We start from the raw sequence: 16,361 nt of genomic DNA on the forward strand, positions 1-16,361 counted from the left end.
AGCCTAGTTCTAGGAAGGAAAAGGTAGAGGATGCTGTGAATGTGCTATTCATAATAGCACTGTTTTACAGGAAGCTAGAGGGGTCAGGAAAGAGTTCCTTAAGGAACTATCTTTTCAGCTAAATTTGAAAGATGAATATGAGTTGATTAAGCAAAAAGGGAACATAAGACTCAGAGGGAAATATTTCACAGTTGCAATGCATAGAAAGAGGAGTTTTATTTAGAACTTATTTTAAAATCATCTGCCTATTAAAATTTAAGTATTAGAACTGTGTAGTTAATAAGAAACCCACAGTATTTAAAGAAATATCTCTGGAGACAACAGAAGAGCAGTAAGTGGCATTCTTGGGAACATCTACCATATTATGATGAACTAGATGCTATTAGTGAGACAGGAAATTGAATGCTATGACTGGGATATTTGCTCATTCTCTAATTCACTTCAATAAACAAGTATTGAGCACCTATTAGGAATCAGTCTTTGAATTAGCTTTTTGGAAGACAAAAAATTAATAGCTCAAATGTTTGTTCTCAAAAAGTTTATAATCTGGTAAGGGGCAGAGTGTTTCAATATGCAATGGTAAATACAGAGATAGAGTTGCACATATGGTATAATAAACATAAAGAAAGGACATGTATGCTAGCCTGGAACATCAGGGAAGACTTTCAGGAAGAGACTATCTGTAAACTGAGTTTTGAAAGCTAAGTAGAAATCAGAAATTGAGAGTGGAGTGGGTAAGGGAGAAGGAGGGGTGTCGAGATAGAGAAGACTGTATGAGAAAAGGCTTGGAAACATGGAATACATTGATACACATGGAGAAGAAGGAGTATATTTGTATTACTATCATGTGAATAGATACTGTTTCACAGGGTAATTGTGCACAGATGATAGGTTAATACGTATGAAGTATTTAGAATATGCCTGGCACAGAGAGAACGCCCACTGAGTGTTAGCAATGTAGTGGATTTAATGATGATTGCAGAATGTGGGGTCATTCACATGACAGTGACTGGATATGAGGTTTAAGAGGTAGGAAGGGCACAGGGCATGGGCACAGGGTATGCCATGATAATACATTGGAACTTTTTCAATAAGTAATAGTGTGCCAGTGAAAGATGTTAAGCTGGGAAATGCTATGGCCCTATTTACACCTTGAATACTTCTTCAAAACTACAGTTAGAAAACAAAATCAAAGAAGCTGAAGAAAAAAATAGAAAAGAAAAAAATGAAGAGTAGTTATGAAGCTATTAAAATGGATCAGGTTAAAGATAAGGTTATAAACTAAAACAGTAACAGTAAAAGTAAAAAAAGAAAGGATGGATTAAGTACCCATGAGGCAAAATGATGAGAACTTTTGGAAAGAGAGATAGAGGGAAAAAAAGTCACCAAGCATCTTATGCCTCCATCAGAAAGGATGAATATCCAATTTTTGTAGCAACATAGATGGGACTGGAAGAGATTATGCTGAGTGAAAGAAGTCAAGCAGAGAGAGTCAATTATCATATGGTTTCACTTATTTGTGGAGCATAACAAATAGAATGGAGGACATGGGGAGATGGAGAGGAAAAGGGAGTTGAGGGAAATTGGAAGGGGAGGTGAACCATGAGAGACTATGGACTCTGAAAAACAGTCTGAGGGTTCTGAAGAGGCGGGGGGGGGGTGGGAGGTTGGGGGAACAAGGTGGTGGGTATTAGGGAGGGCATGTACTGCATGGAGAACTGGGTGTGGCACAAAAAACAATGAATACTGTTACACTGAAAAGAAATACAAAATTAAAAAAAAAAAAAGTCACCAAGCATCAATCCAGATCTCTGACTTCAGTGACTAAGTGGATGGTAATGCCATTAAATTGACAGAATGAATAAGAGATATGGTAGGAGAAACTGACTGATGAGAACAAAAAAGATATTAAGTTCAATTTTGGACTTGCTGAGTTTTACACACTCCTCAGATATCCAAGTAAAAAGATCTACCATGTCAGTCCGTGTGGTGGTTTGAAAACACAGTCACAATTTCTGACACTTGTCCATAACTGAGGGGGAAAACCCTGCTATTGTGAAGAGACTTGCAAATTTGTGTTGAATTTTAAAATATTATTTTACATATTTGTATGGTACTATACAAATTAGAATAATGGTTTTAAATTGCTTTTTAAATATTTGATTAGTGACTTTCAAAACCTCCTTAACCTTGCTTCAATCCTGAGGTTTTAAAATATATGGTATTACTTGATTCATAAGAAATATAAATACAACAAAACAGCACTTTTTTTTTTTGGTTTGTTTTAAAGATTTATATATTTATTTGAAAGAGGGACAGAGACCGGGGGAAAGGGCAAAGGAAGAGAATAGTCAAGCAGCTCCCATTGAGTGTGGAGCCCGACATACGTGCTCGCTCTCATGACCCATGAGATAGGACCTGAGCCAAAACCAAGAGTCAGATGCTTAACCAACTGAGCCACCCAGCCTCATAACAACACATGGTTTTATATATTCCAGGTTTTTCCGGTGGTGTTTGGCAGGGATATAAACTCTTCATTAGAGAGTTTATAGGAGATTTCCATCATTCTAATATATCAATATGTCATATTTCTCATTCTACACTAAAACATGTAAATTAGGAAAGACTGAAATTTGGAATTTATGTGAAGCTTGCTTGAACCTTTTTGATAAAGTTAATAATAATGGATACCATTATTTTTACCGAGAATCTGTTATGTTCCAGACATTTATTTATTTGTTTATTTATTTAACTTTATTTATTTGAGAGAGAGAAATCCTGCTCCTCATTTTAATCCTGCTCTTCATTTTAAGTCTGAAGATTAAGGCTTAGGGAGGTTAAATGACTTGCCCAAAGTCATTATATGATTAGGATGGAATTTGAACTGAGATCTGATTCTCAGGTGAGGTGGTAAGAGCTTAAATTCTGCAATAAGACAGAACTCTGTTTGGTGCCTGCTCTCCACTTAAGAGCTGTGCTGTTTGGGCAAGTGTGACTTGGCAGATTGAAGTCTCAAATTTTTAATCTGTAATAGAAAGGCAATACCATTTTAAAGAGTTATGTGGATAATTTAATTATACATACATTTATATGCATGTGTAATAGGCATTTAATGAATGTAAGTTTTTTCTACTATCCATTTTAATGTATGGGTTTTTTGTTTTTTTAGTTTCAAATCTTTGTTTAAATTCTAGTTAGTTAACATACAGTGCAATATTGGTTTTAGGTGTAGAATTCAGTGTGTGTAGGTTTTAATATAGTTACTAAGTTTCAAAAATATTTTACTGTGTGTAAATGTGTTACCCCCCTACAAAAATGAAAGTTCTGACCATTCTAATGAGAGTTGGTACTATTCCATTTGCTTACTTTTTAGAGGAGAGAGTAACTAAACATGTAGAATGTAACCAGCACACACAAAATTGCACATAGATTTTGAAATACCATCTAAATCTTTCATTTATTCCTTCTTCTACCCCGACCGAATTCACTCTAGCACACTAACTGAGGTTCACTAAACTATGTAACTAGACTCTCAGTAGGTAAGGATTCAATATAAAGAAGTTTGGGAATTTATTATCCATTGATGGAGGTTTATCAAAAATTTAATGAGTTCGCCTCTTCTTCCTTCAACTCCTCCCCAACTCTTATCTTTTAGTTATTTTTTTACTGGTTGAAAACTGTAGAAACTCACAACTGTAAGACTTTATTACTTTTAGAGAATACACTATAGTATGTTGACTATAAATAATTCACACCATACTACACTTGTCAAAAGGAATGAACAAAGTATATATCATGGTACAGGAACCTTGATTTTTATTGTTTTTGCTCACTTACTCACTAATTCTCCAACTGCAGCTCCCTGTCACTGTGAATTACAGTCGTTCTGATGTATACAAATATTGTATTCTGCGTAATTAGGTATTGGGATTGGAACCTCTGTAAATTACTTTAACTGGTGTCAGTACTGAAGCAAATAAGAAGTTTTAAGTTCTGTTTCTGATTCGGGTTATTTTCTGACCCTAAACAGCCTGACATAAAGAAGTGCTTTTCTTTGTCAAAGGCAGCCTTTTCAAATCTAACTGCCAGACACACTATTGAGCTATGTGTTCAATTCTAATTGGCTGAGATCTTTTCAATTCGGCAGTTTCATCTTTAATGCAATGGATGCGAGATTATGTGTAGGTCTTTTCAATGGGTTTTCCATACTGGTGATTAGGGCAGAGGATTTGAACATAAGCAGGTTGCTGGCTATTTCTTCTGGCCAATTTAAATTGATTCATACAAGTCCTTTGTACCCCAGGGAAAGGGCAGAACAAATCCAAGTGAGTGAGACAGCTATCGCTACTCTCAGATGGAATAGTAGAAAACAAGGCGGGGGGTGGGGGGTAGCCAAGTTGAGGAAGGGAAACACTCTAAATATTGTAAAATTAGAGTTCTGAATAGTCTAGCAGGGAAATATTGAAACTTAACCAATAGGTTTCTGTGTAGAATCAAGGTCACCAGGAAAATTATTTCCAAGATTGATTTTGATATCTTTAGGTTAAAAGGGCTATGTAAATGGAAATTGTTCTTTATATTTAATCCTTCAGGGAGCCATAGTGAGTAAACTCTTTTCTGAGTTTCCAAAAGAAAGCTGGTAACTCTTACAAAACTCTAAAGCATCTCTGAACTGAATGTGCTATATCAGAACATCAGAGGGTAAGCTAAAAACTTTGTAACAGGTGAAAAGTTTGCCTTAGAAGAATGGAGATGGGCGCTATTTTTTTTTTAAGATTTTATTTATTTATTTGACAGAGAGAGATCCCAAGTAGGCAGAGAGGCAGGCAGAGAGAGAGAGGAGGAAGCAAGCTCCCTGCTGAGCAGAGAGCCCCATGCGGAACTCGATCCCAGGACCCTGAGATCATGACCTGAGCCGAAGGCAGCGGCTTAACCCACTGAGCCACCCAGGTGCCCGAGATGGGCGCTATTGAGAAAAATTCCCATTTTCCTTTAAGAGGGTAGAGAAAGAAAGAAAGAAAGAAAGAAAGAAAGAAAGAAAGAAAGAAAGAAAGAAAGAAAGAAAGAAAGAAAGAGTTGGTAGACTAGGATAAGCTATTTAAATTTGGCACTTCCAAAAGTACTCTTTTTTTTTTGTTTAAGATTTTATTTATTTATTTGACAGAGAGATCACAAGTAGGCAGAGAGGCAGGCAGAGAGAGAGGGAAGCAGGCTCCCCACTGACCAGAAAGCCTGATGCGGGGCTCAATCCCAGGACGCTGAGATCATGACCTGAGCCGAAGGCAAAGGCTTAACACACTGAGCCACCCAGGTGCCCCAGTACTCCTTTTTAAACAGACAGACCCTGGCTATAAGGCTCCCTTCTGGTTTATCACTCCAAGGAGAGAACAAGGTACAGATAACCATGATTGGACCATTTCTATAACATCTCTATCTTATAAAGAAGGAACTTCAAATGAAGTTTTAGTGTTTCCTCAACTCCATCTCTAAGCTGCTCAGGAAAATCCTTCGTATGCCACCTCAGTTAATTTGGGGAATCCCTCTTTGAGGGAGAAAGGAAAGCATTTCTTTATTTAAAGAAAACAGGGACAGTGCACTGTTGACAATATTTCAATATTTCAATCTCTCCTGAAACATGAAAACAATGCAACATTTTTCTAGCAAGAGAAAATAGCAACAATTTCATTTTGTTGGTTTTGACATGTTCTGCTCTAGAACATATGCAAAGCATCCATCTGTCTCTTGAGTACTGACATTCAATTTGTTAAAATTCATAGTAATAATGAAATACAACACTGATGCCCAGCACATTAGTTGAACAAATAAGGGTGACAAGTATGGCAGATGTTGCAGAGACCAGTGGGTAAATCCTCTAAGCCAAAAGATTTTTGTTGTTGTCATTTGGTAGAAAATCTTGGGAAACTATACAATGATTCATTGTTTCTTAAAGTGTGGAATTCCATAAAAAGTAAAACTAAAGCCAGTTTTCAACCATCACTCTCAGTCAACTAAAAACAAACAAAGCCAACCCCTGTGAAGAGCTAGCTACAGCAGCTATATCTGAGCTGTCTTCCGGAAGACTAATGCTTGTAAACAGTCTTTCTCTGAAACTCAAGTTTCTTGGGAGACACTGTCTGAGATTCACATGAATAAATGCAATGTGATGGGTAAGTAGAACTTAGTAAGCCCTCCTGAGGCTTCAGAATATGTAAGATTCTTCAACTGATATTCAAATGCAGAACTACCTGGAATTTATTTTGTACAAATTGGAAAGTCCTTATACTAACAGAAATGCATCCAGATATTCATCAAAAGTCATGCACGTGAATGTTAATAGCAAAAGTATTCTTATAGTCCTCAACTGAAAATTATCCAAATGCCCCCAAGCAGTAGAATGAATAGTGATACAATAACAAAATAGTATGCTATACAATGGGAATGAACAATATACAACTACCTAAAATAATATGAGTGAATCTCACAAATTGTTGGCCAAAAGAAGCCAGACTCAAAAATGTATATACCATGACATTGCACTTGTACAAAGTACAGAGAGAGGCAAAGCTAATCTGTACTCCAAGAAGGCAGTGGGACCCTCTCTGGGGAATGACTGGAAGAGAATGTAAGTGTAGTTTTTGGGTGCTGGCCATATTCAGTTTCTTCATCTGGATGCTAGATGTTGGATGTGAGTTCAGTTTGTGACAAATCATCGAGCAATGTAATATGCAAATGTGTGTGCATGCACATATGTATTTACACAATATTCAAAAAAGAACATATAACATAATAGGGCTACATCCAACTCATTCCTTACTTTACCATGTCTGTTCACATGTCTCTATTAAAGTAAGTCCTATAATCATTTTCTCACTAGCAGTCTTCAGATCTATATTATTCTTTCTCTCTATGTGCTTACAACTTGCCTTTTTTAGCTATCGAACTCCATCTCTCTTTTAATTGATAAAATTTCGTGTCTCACTATGGAGTATTATGCCTCCATCAGAAAGGACGAATACCCAACTTTTGTAGCAACATGGACGGGACTGGAAGAGATTATGCTGAGTGAAATAAGTCAAGCAGAGAGAGTCAACTATCATATGGTTTCACTTATTTGTGGAGCATAACAAATATCACGGAGGACAAGGGGTCTTAGAGAGGAGAAGGGAGTTGGGAGAAATTGGAAGGGGAGATGAACCATGAGAGGCTATGGACTCCAAAAAACAATCTGAGGGGTTTGAAGTGGCGGGAGGGTGGAAGGTTGGGGTACCGGGTTGTGGGTATTAGAGAGGGCACGGATTGCATGGAGCACTGGGTGTGGTGAAAAAATAATGAATACTGTTTTTCTGAAAATAAATTAATTTATAAAAAAAAATTTGATTAAAGTTAAAAAACCTGCAACTATACACAACAATGTAATATTGAGCTTTAAAAAAGCCTCAAAACTGTTTGCACCATGACACACTTTTAATAAAATTAAAAGCCATTAAAATAAAACAAAAAAAATTTCATGTCTCACTTCAGGCAGAAAATCTTTTAGATCAAATAGGTAGCCTAAGAAATCTTCCACATTTTTTTAGTATGGACATCTAAGACTCTAGCATTTAAAAACAGAACACTAGTGCCTTTTAATCTCACAAAACAAACTGAGGGTTGCTGGGGGGAGGGGGTTTGGGAGAAGGGGGTGGGATTATGGACATTGGGGAGGGTATGTGCTTTGGTGAGTGCTGTGAAGTGTGTAAACCTGGTGATTCACAGACCTGTACCCCTGGGGATAGAGTATTATGCCTCCATCAGAAAGGATGAATACCCAACTTTTGTAGCAACATGGACAGGACTGGAAGAGATTATGCTGAATGAAATAAGTCAAGCAGAGAGAGTCAATTATCATATGGTTTCACTTATTTGTGGAGCATAACAAATAGCATGGAGGACATGGGGACTTAGAGTGGAGAAGGGAGTTGGGGGAAATTGGAAGGGGAGGTGAACCATGAGAGACTATGGACTCTGAAAAACAATCTGAGGGTTTTGAAGGGACGGGGGGTGGGAGGTTGGGGTACCAGGTGGTGGGTATTATAGAGGGCACGGATTGCATGGAGCACGGGGTGTGGTGCAAAAATAATGAATACTGTTATGCTGGAAATAAATTAAAAAAAAATGAAAAAAAAAAAAAATAAAAACAGAACACTTCTTTAGATAGTTTAAACATCCTAATAAGACAGCAACAGACAGGCAGCAAAGTTTGATATATTTTACAGTATTTACTTGTAACCCTCTGATTTCAATGACAATGTATACTTTTCCATTTCACTTGAAAATTTAAACTCCATAGGAGCTTATGCATATATGTAAAGCTTGATGATGAGGTATACTATATCTTAAAACAATGATGAAGTGCTATTTCCCCTTTGATTATTTCCAGTTTCCTCTCCTTAAAATGTAGACCTCATTATTGATCATCTCTATTTCTGAACTACTACCATGACCACTGTTACCAGTACTTAAGTACCAATTATTAGTACTTACCATGTGCCAGCCAGTGCTGTAATCAATGTGCATATATTATCTCATTTAATCTTTATAATCTTGTAAGTAGGAGACGCTATTATTCTCATTCTTTCAGAAGAAACTGAAATTCAGCAAGGATAGATGACTTGCCCAAGATCAAAGAACACAGCTTGATTTAAACCCAGGTGTTCTCATATCAAAGTCCAAAGTTTCATTACTTTGAGCTCACGTAAGTTTACACATAGGCACTAATCATTGGTTCCCTGACTTTTTCTAGTTTAGGCATTGTTAGCAAGGTCAGATGTAACAAATATTCCCTTTCTTCATATTTATTTAATTTGAATCCACATGAAAATTCCCCCGTGTAAGAGACAGAGTCTAGCTCTATGTATACTAAGAAAGTAACTATTATTACATACCACAATTTTGTTTTTCTATTACCTAGGATTGTTGTAGCTCATTCTATTTTCAAAGTGCTGGTATCAAGAATGCCTTCAGCTCATCTGCAGCCCTAGAGTTACCTTCCCTAGAAGTGGTTTATTGACTCTTTGATCAAGTTCCCAAAGACTCAAATATAATCTGAAGAGGAAATGGGAGTGTATAATAATTATTAATGCATTGACAGAATCTATGCATACAGTTCAATGCATCATTATGGAGAGGCAATGATGAAAAATATACCTTTTTCATAAGCCCACATCAAACATGTCTGTTCATCTTTTTCACCACTAGACCTGCTGGGATCACAAGCTACCAGATTCATATCAGCTCCATTATCCAGTAAGAACTGAACCAGGCGAATGTGACCATGGTAGCAAGCAGAGTGCAATCCTACAATAGAATGAAAGTATGAAAGGAGAAAAGAGGAAAACTGAACCCAAATTTTCAAAAGACAACTATTACCATATCATAGCATTGTTGCCAGAGATACGAAGCAAAGATAGATGTCTTTGATAAAGAATTAATTCTATATTGAGCAAACACAACATACTTTAAGCAAAAGAAGTATCCTATTCTAGTTGATCTAGAGAGGTTGCCTTATGTTTAGCTCAATTTTTAGTATTTCTACATGCACTGAAATTACCAAGAACAAATGTTGGCATCTCTGTATAAGAACTAAGACCCAAAGCCAGTGTTTTTCTTGAGCAGCAAGAAAAACAGGCAGTGTGGTCAGTTTGTTCCTGGTATGGGGCATAATAGATGCATCAACTGTAGATAATTTACTGCAATAAAGAAACTGATCAAAAGTCAGTCTGCTTTTTATTGTCACCATGCACCATCAATTCTAAAAGATGTCAGTGATAAAATAATCAAACGTTCTTCCTCATTAGGGTTGACAATGTCATCTATTCTTCTATTCCCCACTATTCTTGAGCATTTATATGTATTGAAAACTAGTGATGTTTCACCAAAGTCTGACCTGTGTGCCCGTCCCTTCCTTGGTGGTTGATGCTTATGACATTTTGATCAAGTAGAAATTTAACCAGGTCAATGCTCTTGCCATAGGTACAAGCACTGCAAAAATAAAGCAAAAGGAAAAGACTTCTGTTATGAGTTGAATTGTGTGCCCCACAAATTAATGTGTTCAAGCCCTCTTACAATTTCACAATGTGATTGTATTTAAAGGAGTATGATTTAAAGAAGTATTTCAATTAAAATGAAATCATTGGGATGGGCCCTATTCCAACATGACTATTGTCCTTATAAAAAGGGAAGATTAGTACACAGATGACACAAAGGGACAATCATGTGAAGACAAAACAAAAATGTGGCTATTTATTAGCCTAGGAGAGAGGCCTCAGAAGAAACCAAATCTGCTGACATCAAGATCTTGGACTTCTAGTCTCCAGAACTGTGAGAAAATCAATTTCTGGGGTTCAAGCCATCCAATCTGTTGTATTTTGTTATAGCAACCCTAAAAAATGGATACAGCTCTGATTCACCCAGGCAATTCCAGATCCTAGTGTGTTTATAAGAGTGCTAGAAAGACAGAGTAGGGAGAAGGAGGAAATGAGAGAGGAGAGGAAGTGATAAAATATAAGCACATATAGCAATATAATCCTGAGATTCCCAAATCTGGTCTTTCAAGATAAGAAGTTGTATAAAATTTCGAGTATCTGATTATTAAATATTTTCCATGATATTCTTTTTCATAAAAGGAGGAAAAGTATTGCAGGACTTTCATGCATTTTTAGCTACAAGACCTAGGCATTCGGGTGCCTGGGTGGCTCACTGGGTTAAGCCGCTGCCTTCGGCTCAGGTCATGATCTCAGGGTCCTGGGATCGAGTCCCACATCGGGCTCTCTGCTCAGCAGGGAGCCTGCTTCCTCCTCTCTCTCTGCCTGCCTCTCTGCCTACTTGTGTTCTCTCTCTGTCAAATAAATAAATAAAATCTTAAAAAAAAAAAAAAGATGCTTTAAAAAAAAAAAAAAAAAGACCTAGGCATTCTGCAGGACAATGGAATGGGGGAACTCAGAAGGGTCCTGAGAGACTTAGGTGACACCTGGACTTGTGATTGGCATCTGAAATGGCAGGGGGCAGTTTGTGGGACTGAGCCATTAGCCTGTGGGGTCTAATACTAACTCCTGGTAGATGGTATCAGAATTGAATTGAATTGTAGGACACATGCTTACGGAAAATTGGAGACACATACTTACAGAAAATTGGAGAGTTTTTTGGTGTGGGAAAAACTCACACATGACCAGTGTCATGTATTTTGGAAGTGAAGTACTGAATTTTGTAGAACAATACAGATAAACAGTGTGTTTTTCCTTCCAAACTTGGTTTTAGAATAGGTAGTTCATTGGGTCTTAATATTTCCACTTCTTGGGGTGACCTTGGCAATCTTTTTTCTTTAATAAAATGTCATTATTTTCCTTAAAGAAATATATTATTCATCTAGCTAAACTGTTGTTTCATCTATGAAGTCTCATGAACCAAAGGCTGAGTTCATTGCCATCTCTACTCTTTCTTTGTCATTTTAGACTTATGGCACTTATCATATTGTGTTATGATAATGGCTACGTCTCTGATTACCTTGATACCTTACAACAGAGTTGCTTTAAGGAGGGAACACTCTTAATGTTCCATTGTCGGAACTGCCTCATTGATTCTTTTCAAAGCAACCATTTACAGGAATTAATGAGTTCTGAATATATATATGTATATATATACATATTTATGCACACACATATATGTGTGTGCACATATATATGTGTACATGAATATATACATATGAAAATGATAACAGAAATGTATTCAGTGCTTTCTATTGAGTGCAAGGCATTGTAACTTTTACATAAAAATTTCAGAACCAGAGTGAACTCCTAATGTAAAAGGAGTTTCTTTTATAAATATGTGCTTAAGTGAATAGAATAAAATATTAATATGTTATTCCTAGTAGCCACAGGCTTATACAAAATAAAACGACTGGATATATACTTTCAACTCACTTCACTAAACTAGTCATATAGACTGTTCTGGAGGTGACAATCATCCTTTGATTATAGTTGGTTCCAATTTATGTGCACAGAGTAGCAAAATGATTTGAAAACTAGCCTGAGGTGTCAGCCTTAACAAGCATGACCTGATGGGGAAAAAGGACACCCGTAACCATTTATATCAGTTCTGCCAATTATCCCCTTGGGGCGAAATTCCACTGACCCATTTTGACTGAAAGCATGATCTAAAAAGTTCTTGCATCTGTTCTATTACAGAGCATGTAGAACACAGACAAAATATTTTGGTACTAGAACATGAAGATATATAAAAAGCACAGAATTTGGAATCAGGTGGGTATTTAATACGTGATTTCTTAGTCCTAGACTCTTTGGCAAGTTACTTAGCTTCTCTGTGCCCCAGTTTCTCATCTTCAAAAGAGGAATAATAAATCCTACTTCATTAAATGGTTATAAGGACTAAAGGAGATAATGGGTGCAAATCATCTGGCATATATTCACTACTGCATAAATGGTAGTTTTCTTCAACTCCCTTTTGGCTGGTTTTTTGTTTGTTTGTTTGTTTTGTTTTGTTTTTTTACGTTTTTTTTTTCCTGATAAAAATCCGAGCATCTAAGCCATATTGGGCAGACTGATGCCTTATCAGGAAACATAAGCTTAATACTACTTCAGTATGAAAAAAAAGTCTCCTCATTTCTATTAGTCACCAGTATAATACAAACACTATGTAAATAACATATTAGTCTCAAATACATTTTTTAGAAGTTGCAAACAAGCCAAGAAATTTATAATGTGTAGGTAAATGATCTTATAGTCAGGATTTATTAAATTCAAAGTACTATGTTTTTATTTTTATAGCAAAATAGTAACTCATTGTTAAAAATGAAGGTTTCAAATTTTATAAGACATCTGCCTTACTTTTGGATATTTTAGGGAGCTATGGTTCTGAATTTTTAGCAGACTTTTTCTTCCTTCTCTATAGCACACTTTAAAGGACTCTCATGCATTCCTAGAAAGGAGTTAATGCCTTCTTAGGTATCTCAGTGGCCACCCTGACTAGGCTTTTACAGGCTGACAGATGGATGTCTTAGATAGGTAGATACATTTGCACATAAGGTATAAGTGGTAAGGAAAAATGTGTCACATTTGATGCTGATGAATTCTGGTAATGAGATTCTTGTCGGAGGAGGATTATGGGCACTGCCCCTTTTGGCAGCTTTCTACAGAGTGAAGTGGAATAGAAGCAATATGCTTACAGATGTTGATATGCCTGTTGCCTTGACAACATCAGACCCTGTCTTTGTGGCTGCTGCCAGGAATGCAGCATCTGGTTCCAGCCCCCATCTGTTGTACTGACTGCAGCATCTGCCTCTACCTTTTCTTCCGTGCATCTAGCCTGGACTTCTTGTCCTCTGCCCACCCTCTGCTCTTGCTCTCTGATTGCAACATCTGTCACTATCCATTCTCCCTTTTTGTACACAACTTCAGGTGCCTAAGGGTACCAGCTACCCGTAGTGGCTATTGAACTCAAACATTCTTTTACCTGTGGAAAGCTGTTTCACTGAAGATGTTTTCTTTAGTCAGGCTTTCAGTTCCTGATATTTGAATGATTTCCTTGGCAACGTCAAATTTGCCATTGTAGCATGCCCTAGAGTAAAATAAAATATCTTGATAATAGTAAGAAGGTACATGTGGTCCCGCTGAAGGACACATGGAACGGTTTATATTACTCACAGGTGCAAAGGGGTATCTCCATAGATATTAACAACATGTGGCTGAACTTCGCTATCACTCTGGAGCAGGAACTTCACTATATCATGGTGTCCAAAGCGAGAACAGAAATGGAGTGGGACATGGTCTTCATTGTCCTGGGCATTCACTGTCATCAACAAGAAAAGAAAAGGATGTTATCTGGAGTCCTCGGTGTCTCAGGTTTCTCATGTGTTGTGTCAAGAACTTTTCTTAGTGCCTGAGAGACTCCTGGAAATTGCCAATTAATGATAATAATAAAGGAAATTAAGTGCATCCAATTTAAAAAGTTATAATTCTGTTCTATTGCCCATTGCCACATTAAACAGGCTTTCTTCTAGCTTCCATAAATTCTATGGAATGCATCTAATCAAATCTACCTTGCACAGTGGAATAGTTCAGGAAACTAATAAGCATCCAAAAGATCCTCATGGCCTTATTTCCACAAAGATCTCCTTCTAAATTGATTTTTTTTCTTCTCCTGTAAGATGTAAAAAATTACAGTTCCTGGCTAAAGCACCATTCCCAGATATTTTGGTTCAACAGGTCAGGGCGGGGTCTAGCACCGTGTATGTTTACAACATTATTTAGGAGTGCACCCTTGACTGAGAATTATCATACTACAGGATAAACAGCATGGCATAATGAAAATACAAGCTCTAGAGTGAGGCAGACCTCATTAATTATATTTCCTTAGACAGTTATTTAACATCCAGTTGTTCCCTCAGTAGTGGGTATCTGTCCTCTCCTTGGCTCAGCCAGCCTCATGACCCCTTTGGACATTTGGGGAATTCCCTATACCAAGACTACTGACTAGAGGCCAAGACCATGTTTAATCATAGGAGCTGAAAATATGCACTCCAAGCTTCCTTTGCAGTGAGAGTACAGGACTGGCAGAGAGTGGCCACATCTCCCTGTTTAGGCTTTATCCTAGCATAGTTTTTCATAGTGGCTCCTTCACTTTCAACAGCACCCTGGTTTGGACACTTATCTCCAATCAACACATTATGTTAGACTCTGACATCAGAGCTGACGAGACACAAAAAAGCAGAACCTAATCTATCTTGGCAATGTAGCTCCATCCAGCTTCCAGTGGTAGTGATTCCACTCACAGACTCAGTGCCCTACATGGTTGGTGCCAGAAGAACAAGTGTAGGCATGTGAGCCTAGCAGTAGCAATGTGTTTTCAAAGGACTCCTTTTGGGCTGTGATTATGGACATTGATCCTCACTGTGCGAATTCCAAACCTGGCTTTCCATCCTGTCCTGGGGAAGACTCTGTGCTCTGACTGATATCCTTTAATATATTCCTTTTCTGCTTAAATTAGCAAGAGTTAGTTTCCAATGCTTAAAGATTAAGAACACCTGATTGATACATACTCATTCCTCAACAAGTATAAAATGATCATTGTATGCCAAGCACTTGGCTAAGTGTTGGAGATACTGATTAATTATTAATTACAATGGATATAATAACAGTACTGTTGCAGGGATGCTGAAAAGATCAAACGAGATCGTGACCAGAAAGTACCTAGCATGGTGCCTGCCACATATTAGACATTTAATGAAAGTGTCTATTCTTCTTTTCTCCTAATTTCCCTCCTAGAAACCTGCTAAATGTTAAGGAAAATATGCTATAAATATATAGAATCTATACCCTCAAATAACCTGCAATCTCATTGAATATTCAATAATTTTAGGCCAGAAGTAATAACTGAACACCAAGATGCTAAATTCTGGATCTGCTTTAGTGCTTAATTTTTAAAACTAAAATAATTGAAATATCTGCTCTATAGTTATTTATTGTATTTGATTGGTTTGTTAATTTCTAAATAGAAAATAGCAGTCTTTAACAAACCCACTTATTCTCATTCTTATATGTATCTATAATAAGAATTTTTCATAGAATCAAAAGAATTGAAGAAAAATAAATAAGAGATATGTAGGAAAGGAAAAAAAGGGAAGGTAATAGTTAATTTTGAAAAATGCACAAGTAGTTTATTATTACTGTTGTTACAACCATCACTTAACATTTAATGAACACAGGCCTTGTCACTGCTATATTTGTAGACAATGATTTTTATTTTATTGTTCTGCAAGATCTAAGCCAAAGGGAAATCTTTAACAAAGTCATTGAACTTTTCCTCCCAAGGCTGTTATTGAAAAATAAATCTTTGAATCTTTTTTATTAATGAGTGGCTAAGAAGGACATCCTTCCTTCAGAAGAATGTTCCTGGTTATTTTGATTATCTTTCTTTTTATGATACTTCTCCTTTGTTCACATTCTGTTGGAAGCTAGGGAAAGTCAATACTATGAGTGAATGCTTTAGAACAGTAGGGAGTCCAGGGCAACTGGAGGTCACGTAAGAGTTCTTGAGGTCCAGAGGGAACATTGTAAAGCAGAATGCAGCACAATCTTCCATTAATTCATAGCTTGCCTTTGGCTCTCCCTGGCCCCACCCAACATTATTTTTTTCTGCTCCAGTCAATAAACTTCAAAGTAGATTATCTATTTGGTGAATTACCTGCAGTGGCCTAGACATTCTTCTCATCAAAGAAGATATAAATACCAACTGAAGGGACAAGCCAGGTGAGATCTGGATCAGACATAAAGTTATATATACACATCTCTATTTCTGCTTCAGCCATT

General features: G+C 36.9%; 1 protein-coding gene across 1 annotated transcript in view; it reads right to left on the bottom strand.

Moving 5' to 3' along the window:
* LOC116566999 (serine/threonine-protein kinase TNNI3K-like) overlaps window positions 1-16,361 on the bottom strand; it is a 315,363-nt gene that overhangs the window by 174,600 nt on the left and 124,402 nt on the right. The window contains exons 10-13 of the mRNA XM_032301742.1: window positions 13,698-13,842; window positions 13,507-13,611; window positions 9,926-10,020; window positions 9,187-9,336 (exon numbers count right to left, since the gene is read on the bottom strand). Coding sequence (XP_032157633.1) covers window positions 9,187-9,336; window positions 9,926-10,020; window positions 13,507-13,611; window positions 13,698-13,842 — 495 coding nt within the window. The remainder of the gene's footprint in view (window positions 1-9,186; window positions 9,337-9,925; window positions 10,021-13,506; window positions 13,612-13,697; window positions 13,843-16,361) is intronic.

Source organism: Mustela erminea, chromosome 10, assembly GCF_009829155.1.
Source record: "Mustela erminea isolate mMusErm1 chromosome 10, mMusErm1.Pri, whole genome shotgun sequence".
Lineage (NCBI taxonomy): Eukaryota > Metazoa > Chordata > Mammalia > Carnivora > Mustelidae > Mustela > Mustela erminea.